At 45.4% G+C, this 16,927-nt stretch overlaps 1 protein-coding gene across 7 annotated transcripts in view; it reads right to left on the minus strand.

Annotated features, from left to right (window-relative positions):
* The window catches only part of LOC115650769 (cryptochrome-1-like), a 46,978-nt gene extending 36,726 nt beyond the window's left edge, over window positions 1–10,252 (minus strand). For all 7 annotated transcript variants that reach the window (XR_004000215.1, XM_030561162.1, XM_030561161.1 and 4 more), the window contains exons 1-4: window positions 10,189–10,252; window positions 6,992–7,424; window positions 5,356–5,472; window positions 670–820 (exon numbers count right to left, since the gene is read on the minus strand). Coding sequence is in view for 6 of the 7 variants with exons in the window: in XM_030561162.1 (XP_030417022.1) it covers window positions 670–820; window positions 5,356–5,472; window positions 6,992–7,413 (690 nt within the window). In the remaining variant the exon portion in view is untranslated. The remainder of the gene's footprint in view (window positions 1–669; window positions 821–5,355; window positions 5,473–6,991; window positions 7,425–10,188) is intronic.
* Window positions 10,253–16,927: the final 6,675 nt, after the last annotated feature.

Below are 16,927 nucleotides of genomic sequence, written 5' to 3' on the forward strand. Positions count from 1 at the left end.
TACCACCCTAGTTTATAAATGCCTTTCCTAAACTGACCTGCATCAAAAGGGACCGGTATAAAGACACTGCATTCCAGCTACTGCCCCAACTCATTTCCCCCAAGCTTCTCTGTGCACCACAATCCAAAGGCAACAACGACATCCGAGGTAGAGTGGCCATTGTTAAATCAAGCAGCAAAGGCAAAGGAAGCCCCATCTGGAATACTTAGTTCTCCAAATACATCAACCTTCTGTGTGAGGCCAGAGACCAGGTTGCTTCTACTCTATGGGCCCCCAAAAGTTCAGGTTCCCCAAAAAAGCTGACAGGTCTTGTCAGAGGAATATTCTGAATGTATAAGAGGGTCCACTTGGGTGTAACTGTACCAAACTACAGATCTTTTCTACTTAGCCTGGTAGGTGGCTTCTCAAATGCCAGGGGACATGAGTTGTTTGCTTGGATACACCTATGCCAGCCCAGGGATGTCAGCCCTGCCAGGAGCCAAGAGCTGGGATGAAGCAAGGTGCTTTGGTGCTGAGTGATCCTTTATGGCCAGCCTCTCTGCCTGCTGGGATCAGACCCAGCCATCTGCAGCAGGGTTAAGGGCCATAATAACTTGGGTCAGTATGGGGCTATTAGCAAGCATCCAGAGCAAGAGGAAAAGGAACAGGTACATCAAAAGCGAGACTCACCTGATTTTTCAAGTGTTGCTCTAGTCGCTGCAGTCCTTCAGTTTCTCCCCCTCTCCACGGGGACTGGCTGTCTCGGGAGATTTCCAAATCCTCAGGAAGGGGCACCCTGTAACATTCAGCCAGGTGCAGCTCAGGGGCAGGCTTACATCTCCTAATTTAAAAGAGAGGCTTCTTTCAAAGAGAGAACGTGACGAAGAGGAGGGAGGAAGAGCACTTCCTATCCAGTGTGCCAAGGAGATGGCTCCTGTCTCCTCTTTAATCATGGTACAGGGCAATGCCGCCAGAGCAATAAGCCGGAGCAAGAGGGGTAATGTAGTCAGAGGTCCTCGTCTGCAGCCTCCTTGAAAAACGTTAGCAGAGAGTTGTGATTAGGACGCGGAATGAGCCTCTCCTGCAGCCACTAAAGGAGACAGCAGCAGCATAGTGAAAAGTCGGGGGACATGCCTCCCTCACCTCCTGTGGCTGCACCTCTGAGCAGACTCTTCCATGATGAATGAGTCCAAGCAAGGACACAGGGAGACCCACTGTGGTATGACACTAGACAGTAACAGGGTGACACTGGATCCGGAAAGGCCAGGGCGAGCAATAGGATGTGTCTGAGCAGGGGATGTGCTCACCCCAACCTGTGGTGGTGGCAAGGATTGGGACATGCACAGATCATTGCCACTGGGACCGAGTGCAGAGAGGCAGTTCTCAGCCCTATAGGATGCAGACAGAGGGAGACAGGAGAGCAGCGCTCAGGTCTGGGACCAGCAACTGGCCTGCTGAGCTCCCTGCAGCACAGCCCTTGCACGGCACATTGTCTCACTCCCGGTCTGCTGTGTTTGTGGCAGGGAGGGCCAATGTGCTTTCCTTCCAGCCCCTCCTCATCAGCAGTCTCCTCCTAGTCTAGGGAGCGGGGAGGGAGAGCCTCCTCCCCTCCATCCTCAGGCTTGTAGCATCTTCGGACAGGTTCTAAACCTCCTGTTCCTGCCCCACCCCCTTACTGTCTCTCCCACCTCTGGAGATGAGCCTCCCTGGGCTGTGATAGGTTTTATCAGGAGCAGGAGGCAAAGTCATTCCTTTCAACTGTCTTCCCCATCTGTCCCTTGCTAATCCAGCAGGAGGTTCCCTTCTGCTCCTGCCCTTCAGGGTGCTCCTGGTATCCCACAGCTATGGCCCTTTGAGCAATCCCACATTTCTGCTGCTGGGGCTGGCCCCACTCCCTCCGATGATGGATGCGCACCAGGGTGGGGATGTCTCCCTTCAAATAGGAAGGAAAAGAAGAGGGTCAGTCAGGGGCCCTGAGTCAAGCACCCACATCAAAAAGAGAGTTATGTTACAAAAGGCCTTTTTACTCCCCCTGAAACATGGATGCAGCCACATTTCAGTGACAGCTGGAAATGAACTGGAAGGCAGTGCAGATCTCAGAGCACTGGTGTAACATGAGCCCTTCATGGAGCACAGCACTATGCAAGCATGAGCCTCTTTATATTTCATCGTGTATTTAAAAAGGTAACCAGGAATTAAAAAAATAAGGAAAAATCTAACCCAGTCTGTCTATCTACTCACATGGCTCTCACCACTGTAATCACAGAATCATAGGACTAAAAGGGACCTTGAAAAGTCATCTAGTCCAGTCCCCTACACTCATGGCAGGACTAAGTATATCTGGGGGCTCTCACCATAATCAATTAATTCTATCCTCACAACACCCCTGTGAGGGCCATGTTACAGATGGGAGCTCAAGCACAGGGTAGATTAAGTGACTGGCTTGCGGTTACACAGAAAGTCTGTGGCTGAGATGGGAATGGCACCCAGGTGTCTGAAATTCCAGTCCAATGCTCTATCTACTACATCGTCTTTCCTGCCCTGATGCAACTTCCCTCTGGATCACTAACTTCACTGCTTTCAGAACAAAATAAAAACGTATCTCCTTGACTCAGCTTCCTTCAGTAATACCTGTGTGCATGAGAGAACACACACACACACACACACACACACACACACACACACACACACACACACACACACACTGTAATTTAGTCTACTGCACTAGCAAGGTCTGCTGAAATAAATGCCTGGGTAACCTTAACTCTGGCCCCTTGTCCATTACATGAATAGATTTTAAATACCAAAGGGAGCACTACGACTATATAGCAGAAACTCTGGCAAAACCCAGGCTCCAGAATTTCACCAAGTGATTCCTGAATTAAACCTATGATTTCTGGGTTAGCTACAGTGTATCTTTTAAAAAGAGGAATCCAAAGATTTCAAGTGATGGAGATTCCACCACCTCCCTTAGTTAGTCATTCCCTTCCTCCTGAAAACACACAACAGACCAACACTGAAGAAACTCACTCTAGTTACATCAGCTCAAGCCAACTACCACCTAGTGTCAAACTTCCCATTCCTATGCAAGCTCACTGAAAAGTTAGCTAAATGCCAACTACAAGCTCATCTAACTGAATCCAATAATCTAGACCTGGCAGAATCTGGATTCAGGCCCAGAGACGGGACCGAAAAAAATGCTTTAGTGGCACAGATAGATGATCTCCTTATGTCAATTGATGAAGGACTACTGTTCATTTTCATTCTCCTGGCCCTCTCTGCAGCATTCAGCACGGTCAACCACTGGGCACCACTGTCTCACCTGAGAGAGGTGCAGGGTAGGGTGACCGGACAGTAAATCTGAAAAATTGAGACGAGGCATGGGGGAGTAATAGGAGCCTACGTAAGGAAAAGACCCAAAAATCGGGACAGTCCCTATAAAATCGGGACATCTGGTCACCCTATGGCAGGGAAACAAGGTAGTACACTAAAATGGTTTCAGTCCTTCCTGGAGGGATGCACCCAACAAGAAGTGATGGAAAACTAAACCTCCACTATTAGACCTCTCAGCTGTAGAATGCAACAAGTATCAATTCTCTCTCCAGGTCTTTACCACACTGACATGCAGCCACTACGTAAACTGGTCAGAAAACATGGACTCAGTTGCCAGCAATATGAAAATGACACACAGCTCTATCTGTCCATCACCACATATGACCACACCACTACCATCAAGATGGCCCAGTGCTTGGATGAGATCAGCTAATAGATGAAGTACAGCTGGCGGAAGCCGAACCAGAGCAAGACAGAGGCGACACTGGTAGGCAGGGCATTTTGAAGAATTTGCTTGAAGGTTCACACACAGAGTTGGTCAATTCAGTTCACAATTAGAAGTACTCTTGGACTCCTTGGTGATGCTAGGCTCTCAGACAGCAGCATTCACAAGTGATGCTTTCTAGCCTGTCTGATTGGTTAGGAGACTCCATCCCATCCTGGTGGCCGATAACCTAGCTTGTTATTCAAGACTTTGTCACTTCTCAGTTGGACTACAGCAATGCAACACACCTGGGCATGAGTTTCAGCACTTAAAAAACAGAACTAGTCCAGAATACTGCTATGCATCTCCTCACCATCACAGGCTACCTGGAATATATGACACCCATCCTCTGTTCCCTACACTAGCTTGCCACAGAATGTTGAATCAAGTTCAAGGTCTCAGTCCTTATCTTTGAGGCACTCCATGGCATGGCCCACAGTATCGAAAAGAACCTAAAACTCCTGGATGTGTAGACTGTGGTCAACAAATCCACTTCTCTGGTCCAGTGGAACTATCTACTATAAGGGTAAAGCTTGTTTGTGAAGGAGACAGAACTTTCTTGGAGGTCAGACTGAGACAGTGGAATGAACTTCCCCAGGAACTAAGGACCATCACAAACCATACCACCTTCCACTCCAAGAGACCCTGCCTTCTCTAACAAGCACAAAGCAACATGTATTTTTTTAAATATCTATTAAACAAGGTGTTCCACTGCATATGCCTTTCCCCGGGGGAGAGAATCAGAAACCAAGCAACACATGATGGATGTTTGTCACTGCTTCATGCACTGTGGGATGGTGCTCAGATACTGTGCTGAGAAGCATGATATAAGACTTATACAGAATAGAGTTTTTCCAGAGGTTAATTACCTTCACTTGTAAAAATCTATCTGATTATGTTTAGCTTCAAATTCCAGCCATTGACTCATGTCATGCTTCTGTCTGTTAAATTAAAAAGTGTTCTGCTATTAGAAACCATCTCCTGATATAGATGTTTATAGACCATGATCAAGTCACCATCTTCTCTTGGATGAACTAAATAGATTGTGCTTCATTAACGGTTCACTATAATGCAGGTTTTCCAGACCTCAAATTACGCTTGTAGCTCTTCCCTGAACCCCTTCAATTATTTCAACGTTCTTTTTAAAGTATGGACACCAGAAGTGGACACAGTATCCCTATAATGGTCTCACCAATGTCACATACTGAGGTAATGCCATCGATATTCCCTTGCTTATACATCCAAGTGTTACTGTCTTTTTGTTCTGTGTTTTCCCAGTGCCTAGCACAATGGGGAACCGGTCCATAACTTGGTCTCCTAGGTGCTATGCAATAAATAATAAATAATAATAATTTAATATTAAGTATTATTATTTTAGCCCTCTTAGTCACAGTTGCACATTCTTTATACATACAACCCATTATTTAATTACATGTTCAAATAATGCAATATATCATCTAATAGTGTCATTTAAACTGGCCAAATCCTTCCCTTGTGATAATAAGAAAGAAAGAGCTCTTCACTGGATTGTCTATTTTTGCTGTATGAAAATTACTTACTGGAAATCCTCAGTTGTAAGGTTTCGTACAGGCATGTCAGGGTCCCCGAGTACAGAGAGGATATGAAGAAATCTTTTGTATGTCAAGGGGGGAGTCCCACCATTCATGTCCAAGATCCTGAAAAAGACAAGACCACTTGTAGTATGAATATAAAGCATGCAGAAAATGGAAGTGGCAGGTGTCAGTCATGCCGGCAGAGCTGATGAATAAACTAGCTATAGCATAGAGATGGAACATCCCTGTTATGAGGTTCCCAGTACAGATGTCACAGTCCAGTGCATTCATGCAAAGCCCCACTGACTTCAATGGAATTCTGTGCAAGTGTCCAGGTCCACTTGGACCAATCCATTTGCAGGGTTGCAAGTTTTACAATTTTTTAAACAGACTATGAATAGCATTGGAAAGACTCTGTTTTTATTAATTTCAATGGATTAGAGCCATGTTGGTTTCCAAAATGTTTTTTATTTTTAAATCCACTTAAAATCTTTGCACTAGCAAAAAATGTAAAAGAAAAAGGAATTCTCCTGGCCACAGATGAGACCTGCAAGAACCAAAGGCCACACAACTCTTTTTGTGGGATGTGGTGTACGGAGGAGTAGAGGAGAAATCAGCTTTATTATGGAAGATAGTGACAACTCAAGGCCTCAATCATGCAATTTGCTTTGTGGAGGCAGAGCCCAGCACCCAGATGGAGTGGCAGTGACTAAAACTGGCCTCTCTGTTGCCACAGGGAATTCTCTCCATGGGGAACAAGATGTATTTTCAGAACTTAACAGATTTCCATCTCTCCATAGCAATCACGAGCAATCATAAATTTAATCCTCCAGCCAAAAACAATTCAATTAACCTATCTACTATCAATCAACAAAATATGCAGACAAGAGAAATTAAAATGTTGATGGTGCCCTCCTTTGCTGTCACTTCTGTCCAGCAATCAATTACTGAGGCCCCAATCCTGTAAATGCTTATCCATATGAATAAATTTATGCATGCAAATATGCCTTTGAATTCAACAAGGCGCTCCATATATACAGATTTGCTCACATGCGCAAGTGTCTACAGGATCAGCAGTTTATTAATTAATAATGCAAAACACTGTTTGATCTCCAAATTTATAATGAATCTCCAATATCTGCAGCCATTCGGTTTTGAATAAACCACAAACAGTATCTGATTGGTAGTGTTTGCATTTTAATTTCTTTCATGGGCAAACGTTAAGCTGATTAGAAAACCCCTAGTGCTTGAAAATAAACACTGATATAATCAGATGAAATGGGTAAAAAAAATATAATTGCATCCTTCCCTGCCGATTTGGATTTTGTTTTTTAAAGAGTAGATTATATGAAGGCTTGAACCAAATCCAATGGCCAAAGGGTACATATTAATAAAACATTATAACTAGCATACCAAATCACAGCCCCAATTCTAATTTCAATTCCAATTCATGTGCATTCCCTCCTCTGGTTCTTACTGACTGGCACACAATGTTACATTCATCCCAGGAAGCTCAACGCTCTAAAAGCTCAAATATTAGAATCTAAAAGAATCAGAATCACTAGGCATTTCCCACTGATATTTGTTAAAACTAAACATAAACAAAAGATCATTGAGAAATTGCCTTGTGGCAGTTACATACCGTCTGATGTCATAAAGCGTGTGCCCCCTCAAAGAAAGCACATCAAATCCCATCTCTCTGCCCAGAACTTGTATGGTCCTCTCCATCTCTTTGTAAAATGGTTCAATCTCAGCATCTAGAGTCACCTGGTTAATGTTCCACTTTTTAATATGGTCTCGAAGAACCAACTTATACTCTCCTTGAATAACCAGTAAGCAAGAGCCCAGTTTAGTTAGGTTCCTCTGCAGATCCTCGAGGGACTGCAGCAGGAAGTGCCAGCGTAGAGTTCCCATATTCATTGCAGACATCAGGAACTTTCTATCCAGAATGTAGACTGGATACACAACCTCTGAGGACTCCAGTGCAGCCAGCAGAGTTGGGTTGTCATGGAGCCGAAGTCCCTTCCGGAAGAGATGAATGGTCCGGTGAGGCATGTTGGGCATTTACTTGAGATCTGTAAAAGAGGGAATTCCTGAAGTGGAGGGATTTCCAAATCCCAATTAAAGAGGGAAGCCCATTAACAGCTAAAATGGAACTTTGAGCAGTTGACAGCACTGTAAAAAAACTGATTGATACACGTAGCTCATTAGCACTGCCAGAAGCTTTCCTCAATTAGACTGGGCGGGCTCTAGAAGATATGACACCTCACAACACGGGCATAGCTGAGACAGCAAGGTTTTTGGGGAAGTGTTACAACAAAAATAATATCAAACATCTGGAACAGAGCATCAGATAGGCACATTTGTTCTTACAGATGTAATGAACCCCCTGGCCCCAACACACGTTCCTCCCCTCTTATTTCTGACTACACACTTTCCCACTCATAAAATGCACCAGTCTCCCCCAAAGCAGCATATCTCCCTTCATTACAAATCAGCAGAGAATCAAAATCAGACGAAACTCTTTCCCATCTTCCCCCTCCACTCTGGCATAGAGCCCAACCTTCAGCAATACTAATAACTAGATCTGGTCCAAACTTTTTGATAGGGCAAATTCCCTTCGAAAAATGCAGTTTTGTTGAAACTGAAACATTCTGTGGACACATGTCAACTTGGATGAAATTATTGTATGGAGAAAAAGTCAAAATGTTTCCTTTAGATTCATTTCTTTTAGACTTTTAATATAATATAAAACATTAAACATAATTATATATAATTAATATTATGCATATATATTATATTTAGTGTTTTAATATAAAATCCTAAACAAAACAAATCAAAATGAAATGGCTTGATCCTGTTGGAACTGATGTTTTGACACTATCAAAACACATTTTATATAATTAATATTATGCATGTATATTATATTTAGTGTTTTAATATAAAAGCCTAAACAAAACAAATCAAAATGAAATGGCTTGATCCTGTTGGAACTGATATTTTGACACTTATCAAAACACATTTTGCCAGAATCATTCCATGGAAAATTTCAGCTTTTCATTTCAAAATTAAGAGCTAGTTCTTATTTAGCACTTTTTATCTGTAGATCTCAAATCACTTTATATTGTTATCCCCATTTTACAAAAGGGAAAACGAGGCACAGAGGCGGAAAGTGATTTGCCAAAGGTCACTCAGCAGGCCAGTGGCAGGGCTAGGAATGCATACTCAGGGCACATTCAGGAGGATGCCACTCTTGGAGCGGGATTTTCACTTCCAAGGGAGGAGGGGCTGTCCCACCCTCACTGTGGGGAGCAGAAGCAGAGGATTTCAGTATTGGGATAGGTGTTGGTAGGATCCTCATATCACAGCTGGGGGAGGGGAAGCTTTGAGGACCCCTCTATAACTACCACTTAAGGGAGGCTCCTGCTCCACTATCCAGGGAGGGGAAAGAGCCAGGGGTTCCTGGTCTCTCACAGACCTTGGGAGGCAGGCCAGTCCCCGCTTACAGACAACCTCCCAACCTGAAGCAAATACTCACCAGCAACTACACACCACACCACAGAAACACTAACCCAGGAACCAATCCCCGTAGCAAACCTCGTTGCCTACTCTGTCCCCATATCTACTCTAGCGACACCATCAGCGGACCCAACCACATCAGCCACACCATCAAGGGCTCATTCACCTGCACATCTACTAATGTTATATATGCCATCATGTGCCAGCAATGCCCCTCTGCCATGTACATTGGCCAAACCGGACACTTCCTACATAAAAGAATAAATGGACACAAATCGGACATCAGGAATGGTAGCATACAAAAGCCAGTAGGAGAACAATTTAATCTCCCTGGACATTCTATAAGAGATTTAAAAGTAAGTATTCTTGAACAAAAAAACTTCAGAAACAGACTTCAGAGAGAAACAGCAGAACTAAAATTCATTTGCAAATTTAACACCATTTATTTGGGCTTGAATAGGGACTGGGAGTGGCTGGCTCATTACAAAAGCAGCTTTGCCGCTCCTGGAATTGACACCTCCTCATCTATTATTGGGAATGGATCACATCCACCCTGATCGAATTAGCCCTGTCAACACTGGCTCTCCACTTGTGAGGCAACTCCCTTCTCTTCATGTGTCATTATATAATGCCTGTATATGTCATTTTCACTCCATGCATCTGAAGAAGTGAGGTTTTTTTACCCATGAAAGCTTATGCCCAAATAAATGTTAGTCTTTAAGGTGCCACCAGACTCCTTGTTGTTTTTGTGGATGATGCCCTGATACTTGGTGTTTGTATGTGTGTTTGTGCATGTGTGTTCATGTGTAAGACACAGGGGGAGGGATCATGTGTCTTTTCTGTATTGGCAGTGTCCAGTACTATTGGTCCTGTGCTCACAGCCACCTCACTGCTTCGGGGGGAGGGGAGGCAGGGCAAGAGGCCCCATTGCCACCCCTGGGGGGATTTCACTGCTTAGGGGGGGAAGGGCAGGAGGCTCCATTGCCACCCCTGAGGGGTTCTCACTACTTGGGGCCGGGGCCGGGCCGGGGCCGGGGCCGGGCAGGAAGCCCCATTGCCACCCCGGGGGGGAATCACACTGCTTTGGAGGGAGCAGGGACCCCATTGCCACCCCTGGGCGATGAGCCCCCACTGCAGAGGACAGGCATGAGCACTATCCCACTGTCACTGAACAGAGGTTCCCAGCTGTTTTGCGAAGGGGCGTGGTAGAGCGGAGGCGCCCACGTATCTCCCTGGAAGGGAGGGGGGGTCGGAATGTCCCACTCTCACGGGGGGGGAGGGAGAGCCCATTGTTCTCCAGGGGGGAGGGGGGATTGTTACCTTCCTCGCTCCGCTGCCCCGGCGTCTCTACCAGAGCCGGCCTCGCTTCCTGCTTTCGCCGGCGGGGACCGCCCCTGGGAGGCCGCTGCGCTCTGAGCTGCCCGAGGGGCCTGGGAATCCCGTGAGGGAGGGGGAGCTATGAGGGAATCTGGGTGTGTCTGTGTTGGGGAGCTATGGGAGCATCCCGGGGAGGGGTTCGGTGGAGCTATGGAAGAATCCCGGGGGGAGCTATGGGAGCATCCCGGGGAGGGGTTCGGTGGAGCTATGGGAGAATCCCGGGGGGAGCTGTGGGAGCATCCCGGGGAGGGGTTCGGTGGAGCTATGGGAGAATCCCGGGGAGGGGTTCGGTGGAGCTATGGGAGAATCCCGGGGGGAGCTATGGGAGAATCGCGGGGAGGGGTTCGGTGGAGCTATGGAAGAATCCCGGGGGGAGCTATGGGAGCATCCTGGGGAGGGGTTCGGTGGAGCTATGGGAGAATCCCGGGGGGAGCTATGGGAGCATCCCGGGGAGGGGTTCGGTGGAGCTATGGGAGAATCCCGGGGGGAGCTATGGGAGCATCCCGGGGAGGGGTTCGGTGGAGCTATGGGAGAATCCCGGGGGGAGCTATGGGAGAATCGCGGGGAGGGGTTCGGTGGAGTAATGGGAGAATCCCGGGGAGGGGTTCGGGGGAGCTATGGGAGAATCCCGGGAGGAGCTATGAGGGAATCCTGGGCGGGGGGGCGGGATGCAGGGAGGCTGATGGAGTTCGTTAGGACAATTCCTTGGTGGCTGATGATCCTGGGTTTGCGGGAGGTAAGAACTGGGGTGGGGCCATGGAGTCTGAGGGTGGGAATCAGCTCCTGGGCATTTGATGGTTGAGGGGGAATGGTGGGGGGCGGGAAGCAGGGAGTGACACTGAGATCAGCACAGTCTTTTTCCAGTTTTAAAGACAGCTAGAAAATAAGAGAAGAAAAGTCCACATGGGCCAAGGAGACCTTACACAACACTTATAATTTTATATTGTCAGTGGGTTTCATTTTGATGAGTCCTAACCTTTCTTTATCAAGATTTAGATTTCAGAAGATAAGCTGCCTGACCCACAGCCTAGTTCCAAAAGAGGAAGGTTACTAGAATTCCTTGTTTGCAAGAGGAATAAGAACAGTCCTTGGTTCAGATTCACAGTGGAGATGCTGAAATCTATAATAAGTTCTGTATTTAATATTATTTTGCTGGTGAATGAATGAATGTTGGAGCCCTTGGCTTTGTTGTCCCTCTTTGTGGGGTCTCAGGGACCAGGCTCCAACCCAAGCCCCAACATCTGCACTGCAATTTTCAGCCCCATAGTCTGAGCCTCATGAGCCTGAGTCAGCTGACCCAAGCCAACCATGAGTATTTTACTGCAGTGTGGACATACCCTTAGGGGTTTTCCCATTAGTTATTTTTATAGGGGTTTTATACTGAATTTTCCATGAATTGGTGACACGTTTCTCTAAGACATTTTACCCAGTTGAGGTCAAGCCAGTTTCCTCAAAAGTATCTGAATTATATAAATAATTTTTTGGCAGGCGAGGGGAGTCACACACCAATAGCCTCTATGATATGGCAAATAGTGAATATTTTTAAATTTTCTAGCTTAAGCAGGACTTCAGCTGGTTGATGCTTGCTCATGAAGATATAATTCAAACTCAGTTGAACTCAACTCTGTGGCTCAAAGATAAGCCTTGCACCTGACTTATGCAAAGACCTTGGAGGGAACTGCTGCAAGGTGGAGCAGGCAAACTGGCAAATCAAGGGTAAGGCTGAGAAGCCTCTCCTTTCAGGTGAACAAGTCATCTGAGGGCAGAGTGTTGTTCCAGAATCTCCAAGACTGATCATCTTATGGAGAGGAAGTCACTAAATCAGCAAACAGGACATTCCAAACTTTGATCCAATCTCTCTGCATCTGAAGATCTGCTAGAGACAAGTTCTGAGCCATCACTGTCTAGCTCCTCGTCTGTAGTTCCAACTCCTATTCTACAAGGCTTCTGGAGGCTGCAGGAGATGAATAGCATGCAAATCCACCGTCAGTTTAAATTAGCTGCTCCCACTAAAGATAGATTTTGGAGTCATTGTGGATAGTTCTCTGAAAACATCTGCTCAATGTGCAGCAGTAGTCAAAAAAAGCTAACAAGCTAACAAAAAAGCTAACCATTAGCAAAAGGATAGATAATAAGTCAGTAAATGCCCCTCTATAAATCCAGGGTATGCCCACACCTTGAATACTATGTGGCATTCTGATCATCCCATCTCAAAAAAGATGTGTTAGAATTGGAAGAAGTACGGAAAAGGGCAACATAAATTATAAGGGTTATGGAACAGCTTCTGTATGAGGACAGATTAATAAGAATAGGACTGTTCATCTTGGAAAAGAGATGACTAAGCTGGGATATGATAGACGTCTATAAAATCATGAATGGTCTGGAGAAAGTGAATAGGGAAGTGTTTACCCCTTCACATAACACAAGAACCTAGGGGTCACCCAATGAAATGAATAGGCAGCAGGTTTGAAGCAAATAAAAGGAAGTACTTCACACAATGCACAGTCAACCTGTGGAACTCGTTGCCAGGGATGTCATGAAGGCCAAAAGTATAAGTGAGTTCAAAAAATAATTCGATATGTTCGCGGAGGATAGGCCCATCAGTGGCTATTAGCCAAGATGGGCAGGGATGCAACCCCACGCTCTGGGTATCCCTGAACCTCTGACTGCCAGAAGCTGGGACTGGACGACGGGGCAGATCACTAAAAAATTAACCTGTTCGTTCATTCTGTCTGAAGCATCTGGCTCAAGCCATTGTCAGAAGATAGGATACTGGGCTAGATGGACCATTTGTCTGACCCAGTCTGGCCATTCTTATGTTTAAGTTTCTGTTAGCTGCGAGACATCCCAGCCTTTTAATTTCTTTATTGTCAGGCTCTGAAAGTGTGGCTGTAGGCATGCATGGGTTTGGAGGCATTCATAAATCCCACATGAGGGAGGTACTAGTAAGAAAAGTTCCCCAGGTTTAAATGACCCTAAATATTGTCTCATAAAGGCACTAATTAAAGAGTGTTCTGTGTTCAGAAGTCTTGAGTGTAATACTACTTAGGTCTTATATAGCACATTTCACCGGATTTTTACCTGTAACTTCTGATAAATGAGAGCTGATAGATTTCTGCTTATCATGAGTATCCAGTATAATAGTTCTCAGAGGAGGAGGGAATGGAAAGATGTAAAGCCTAGTGGTCTGGAATGCCTAGTGATTAGCATCCACTCAGTCATGGGGCAGGGGTAGCGGAGCCCAGGCCCACCCACTTCACCGGGCTCTGACCCAGGACCTTAGGAGAGTCAGCAGCATTAGACTTCCAGGGGAGACTGTGACATTCCCGGGTGTTATCTGGACCGGTGAGCTGCTGGGTCACTCCAATCCTTGACTCTGGGATCCAGCCTTACCCTGCTGTGCTGTGAGAACCCCCACTCCTGGGCTGTTCACGCACAGCCTCTAGCATGTAAACTGCTTAGATTGTGCAACCGAATGACACCAGCCAGTATCTCCAGTCCCAGACACAACCCTAGGAACCTTCGTCTTGCAGTGTCACGTTATACCTGCTGGACGCTTCTAGCTGATATGAGTTTGTCATTTTAACAAAGAAATTGACATGTACCAGGCTTGTTATCCCAAGGGCAGTCTCTAAACACACTTCAAACCAAATGCTTCAGGTAGAATAAACAAACATTTATTAACTACAAAAGATAGATTTTAAATGATTATAAGTCAAAGCACAACAAGTTGGATTTGGTCAAATAAAAACAAAACACATTCTAAGCTGACCTTAACACTTTCAGTGTCCTTACAAACTTAGATGCTTCTCCCCACAGGCTGTCTGGTTGCCCTTCAGACAGCCTCTCCCCTTTGATCAGCACTTCAGTCGCTTGATGGTGATGTCTGTAGATGGAGGTGGAAGAGAGAGGAAGAGCATGGCCAACATCTCTCCCTTTTATCATGCTCTTTCTTCCCTCTTGGCTTTGCTGTCCCCCATCAGAGTCAGGTGAGCATTATCTCATCGTAGTCCCTGACTGACCAAGGGAAGTGGGGTGACTCACTTTCTTGCTGCCTAGGCCAATGTCCTTTGTTCCTGGTAGGCTGGGCTGGGTTTGTCCCATACATGCTCTGATAAGGTGTGAACTGCCCCTCTTTTCCTGGAGTGTTTTGCCTGGGCTTGTTTTAAGCCATGAGGACACATTTTCAGCCTCATAACTATATACATGAAATTACAACCTATAACCTCACTATAACAATACTGCTCAGTGCATCATGAACCTTCCAAAGACACCCGACATGACATACCACACAATCATATAAGGATGAACATGGGGGTGCAAGTTGTTCCCCCGAGATACAGAATGTCACAGGACCCTCTGAGTTACCCTGCCCGGGTCACTTCCTACCACTGCTTCTCTCTGTTTCTGGTCCCAGATAGGGGAAAGGGAAACCAAACCATCACCCCCGAGCAAGCTCACAGTTCAGTCCTGGTACTTCAGGGAGGCGTATCTAGCCCCTTTTGGCAAAAGCCTTTAGGGTAGCTCTGTGCTCTTTTCCAGCCTTCTGAGCTATGGTTGCTCCCTTTTCAACCTTTTCTTCAGTTGGCACATTCTCTGCAAGTTTAACAGGCTAGCTGGGCCCAGTACTGTCCTTTACCTGCTTCCGTCCCAGTGTGGGGTTTGTATACCCCATCCAAAAGGGTTAGGGTTTGCCTACATGGGTGAGTTATACCGGTATATGGTAAGGTGTGAATTCAATGTGCTGTAGTTATACCGATAGAACTCCCTATGTGGACACTTATTCCGGTTTAAGAATGACTATTTTGGTTTAGCTTTAACCTCTGCCAAAATAACAAGCTAAACGAAGAAAAAACTCTTATATTGGAGTGAATGTCCACATTCAGAGCTCTATTGGTGTAACTACAGCACTTTTAATTCACATCTTGTTTTACACCGGTGTAATTTCCCTATGTAGACAAACCATAAGAAGGATGCTTTATAATTGGCTCTGAGGATCATCTGATGATCTGGTTTCAGTATTAGGCTGCTTGATTCAAATTATAGATTTGATTGACTTTGTTAAAATTCTTTAGTACAATCAGTAACCAAACACAGCTACCTACTTAGGAACTTACTTCAGTAGGGGAGAGGGATAGCTCAGTGGTTTGAGCATTGGCCTCCCTAAACCCAGGGTAGTAAGTTCAATTCTTGAGGGAGCCAGTTAGGGATCTGGGGCAAAAATCAGGACTTTGTCCTTCTAGTGAAGGCAGGGGGCTGGACTCAATGCCTTTTCAAGGTCCCTTCCAGTTCTAGGAGATTGGTATATCCCCCATTGTTATTTTTATTAATCTGTTGATACAAGTCCAATCCAATATTGAGACGCAACTTGTTGATTTCATGGAGTTATTTGTTTAGTACTAATAATGATGGCTTAGCTCCAGTGATAGTTTTTTCTTTTTTTTTTAAATCTTAATTTAAGAGTTTTAATACAATTTATAAAAAAGAAACTGGTTGCTTTCAGTAAGCAACATGGGTCCAGAACCTTTAAGGGCCTAAACTGGATACCAGACTATTACATTGAAAGTCAAACCAGAATCCCCTAATAAGTTTATGGTTCTCACAAAATGCGTTGGATGGCTGGGGTATGTAGGGGTAGCAGGCCTGGGGACATTGCCAGGGGCCTGTAGTGCTGTCCCACAGGACTTGGTGGTGGGTTGAGCAGAGATTGGCTCACATGGGGTTCACTCCAGAGGGGGATTGGGCAGGGACAGGGAGGGGTCTCTTATGAAGGAGTCTGCCCTTTCCTGTGCAATAAGGGTCACAGTAACATCACTATTGCTATATTGGATTTTGAAGCAGACTGAATGGGAGCAGGGTTCCCCCTAAAAACACTGCAAATACTTGATGGCCACGAGTTTGGGCCAGCGAGAGAGACTGTCATTTCCTGGTTTGCTTGCAGCCTTGTTAAGCATGTTTCATGTTATTTACCTCCTTCTTGGTGATCCTTGAGCCCTTCCCAGAATCAGCTGCTGTCTCCTTTCTGGGGATCTCCCAAGTGATTTGCTAGGGTCAGCCCTGGCTCCTTCCTGAGGATCTCTCCTATGTGGCACCAGCTTCCTTATATAACAATAATTTGAAGAATGGGGTCATCAGACAGAATTTAGGTCACTCCAGCTCTGCTGGCAAAGGCTGCAATTGAGATTATACAATTTCATGTGACTGATACAAGCAGAGGGAGGAACCTTTAGTAAGCTTTAAACAGTCAGGTTACAATAGGTCATTTTAGGACCTCGGCAGAATCCACAAGCAAAAGGAAATGCAGCCTCATTTCCTCTATAACAGCTGGTATATTTTTATGTATGTTGGTGAATTTTAAGATGTTTCTCCCAAGTGCATTAAAGAGTTGAGCTGATACTGGGGCTGGCAGCATGACCATAAAGAAGTCAAATTGTCTTACAATGAGGTGCTCACATCCTCTGGTGAGTGGGTTTGAGTTATTTAACAGTTCCGTCATGATAGTGCTTTTTTTGTCTCATTTTTTTTCACAGAGAAATTACTGAAAAATGGATAAATCTATTTTATAATAAATTTCCTAATAGCCGCATACTGCGTTGTTCATTATTTTCAAATGCTATTATTCTATACTCAGATATAATCAACATGTTCAAAGCTCATATAGGACACACAAGACTAAAAGGCG

This window comes from Gopherus evgoodei, chromosome 4 (assembly GCF_007399415.2).
Source record: "Gopherus evgoodei ecotype Sinaloan lineage chromosome 4, rGopEvg1_v1.p, whole genome shotgun sequence".
NCBI lineage: Eukaryota > Metazoa > Chordata > Testudines > Testudinidae > Gopherus > Gopherus evgoodei.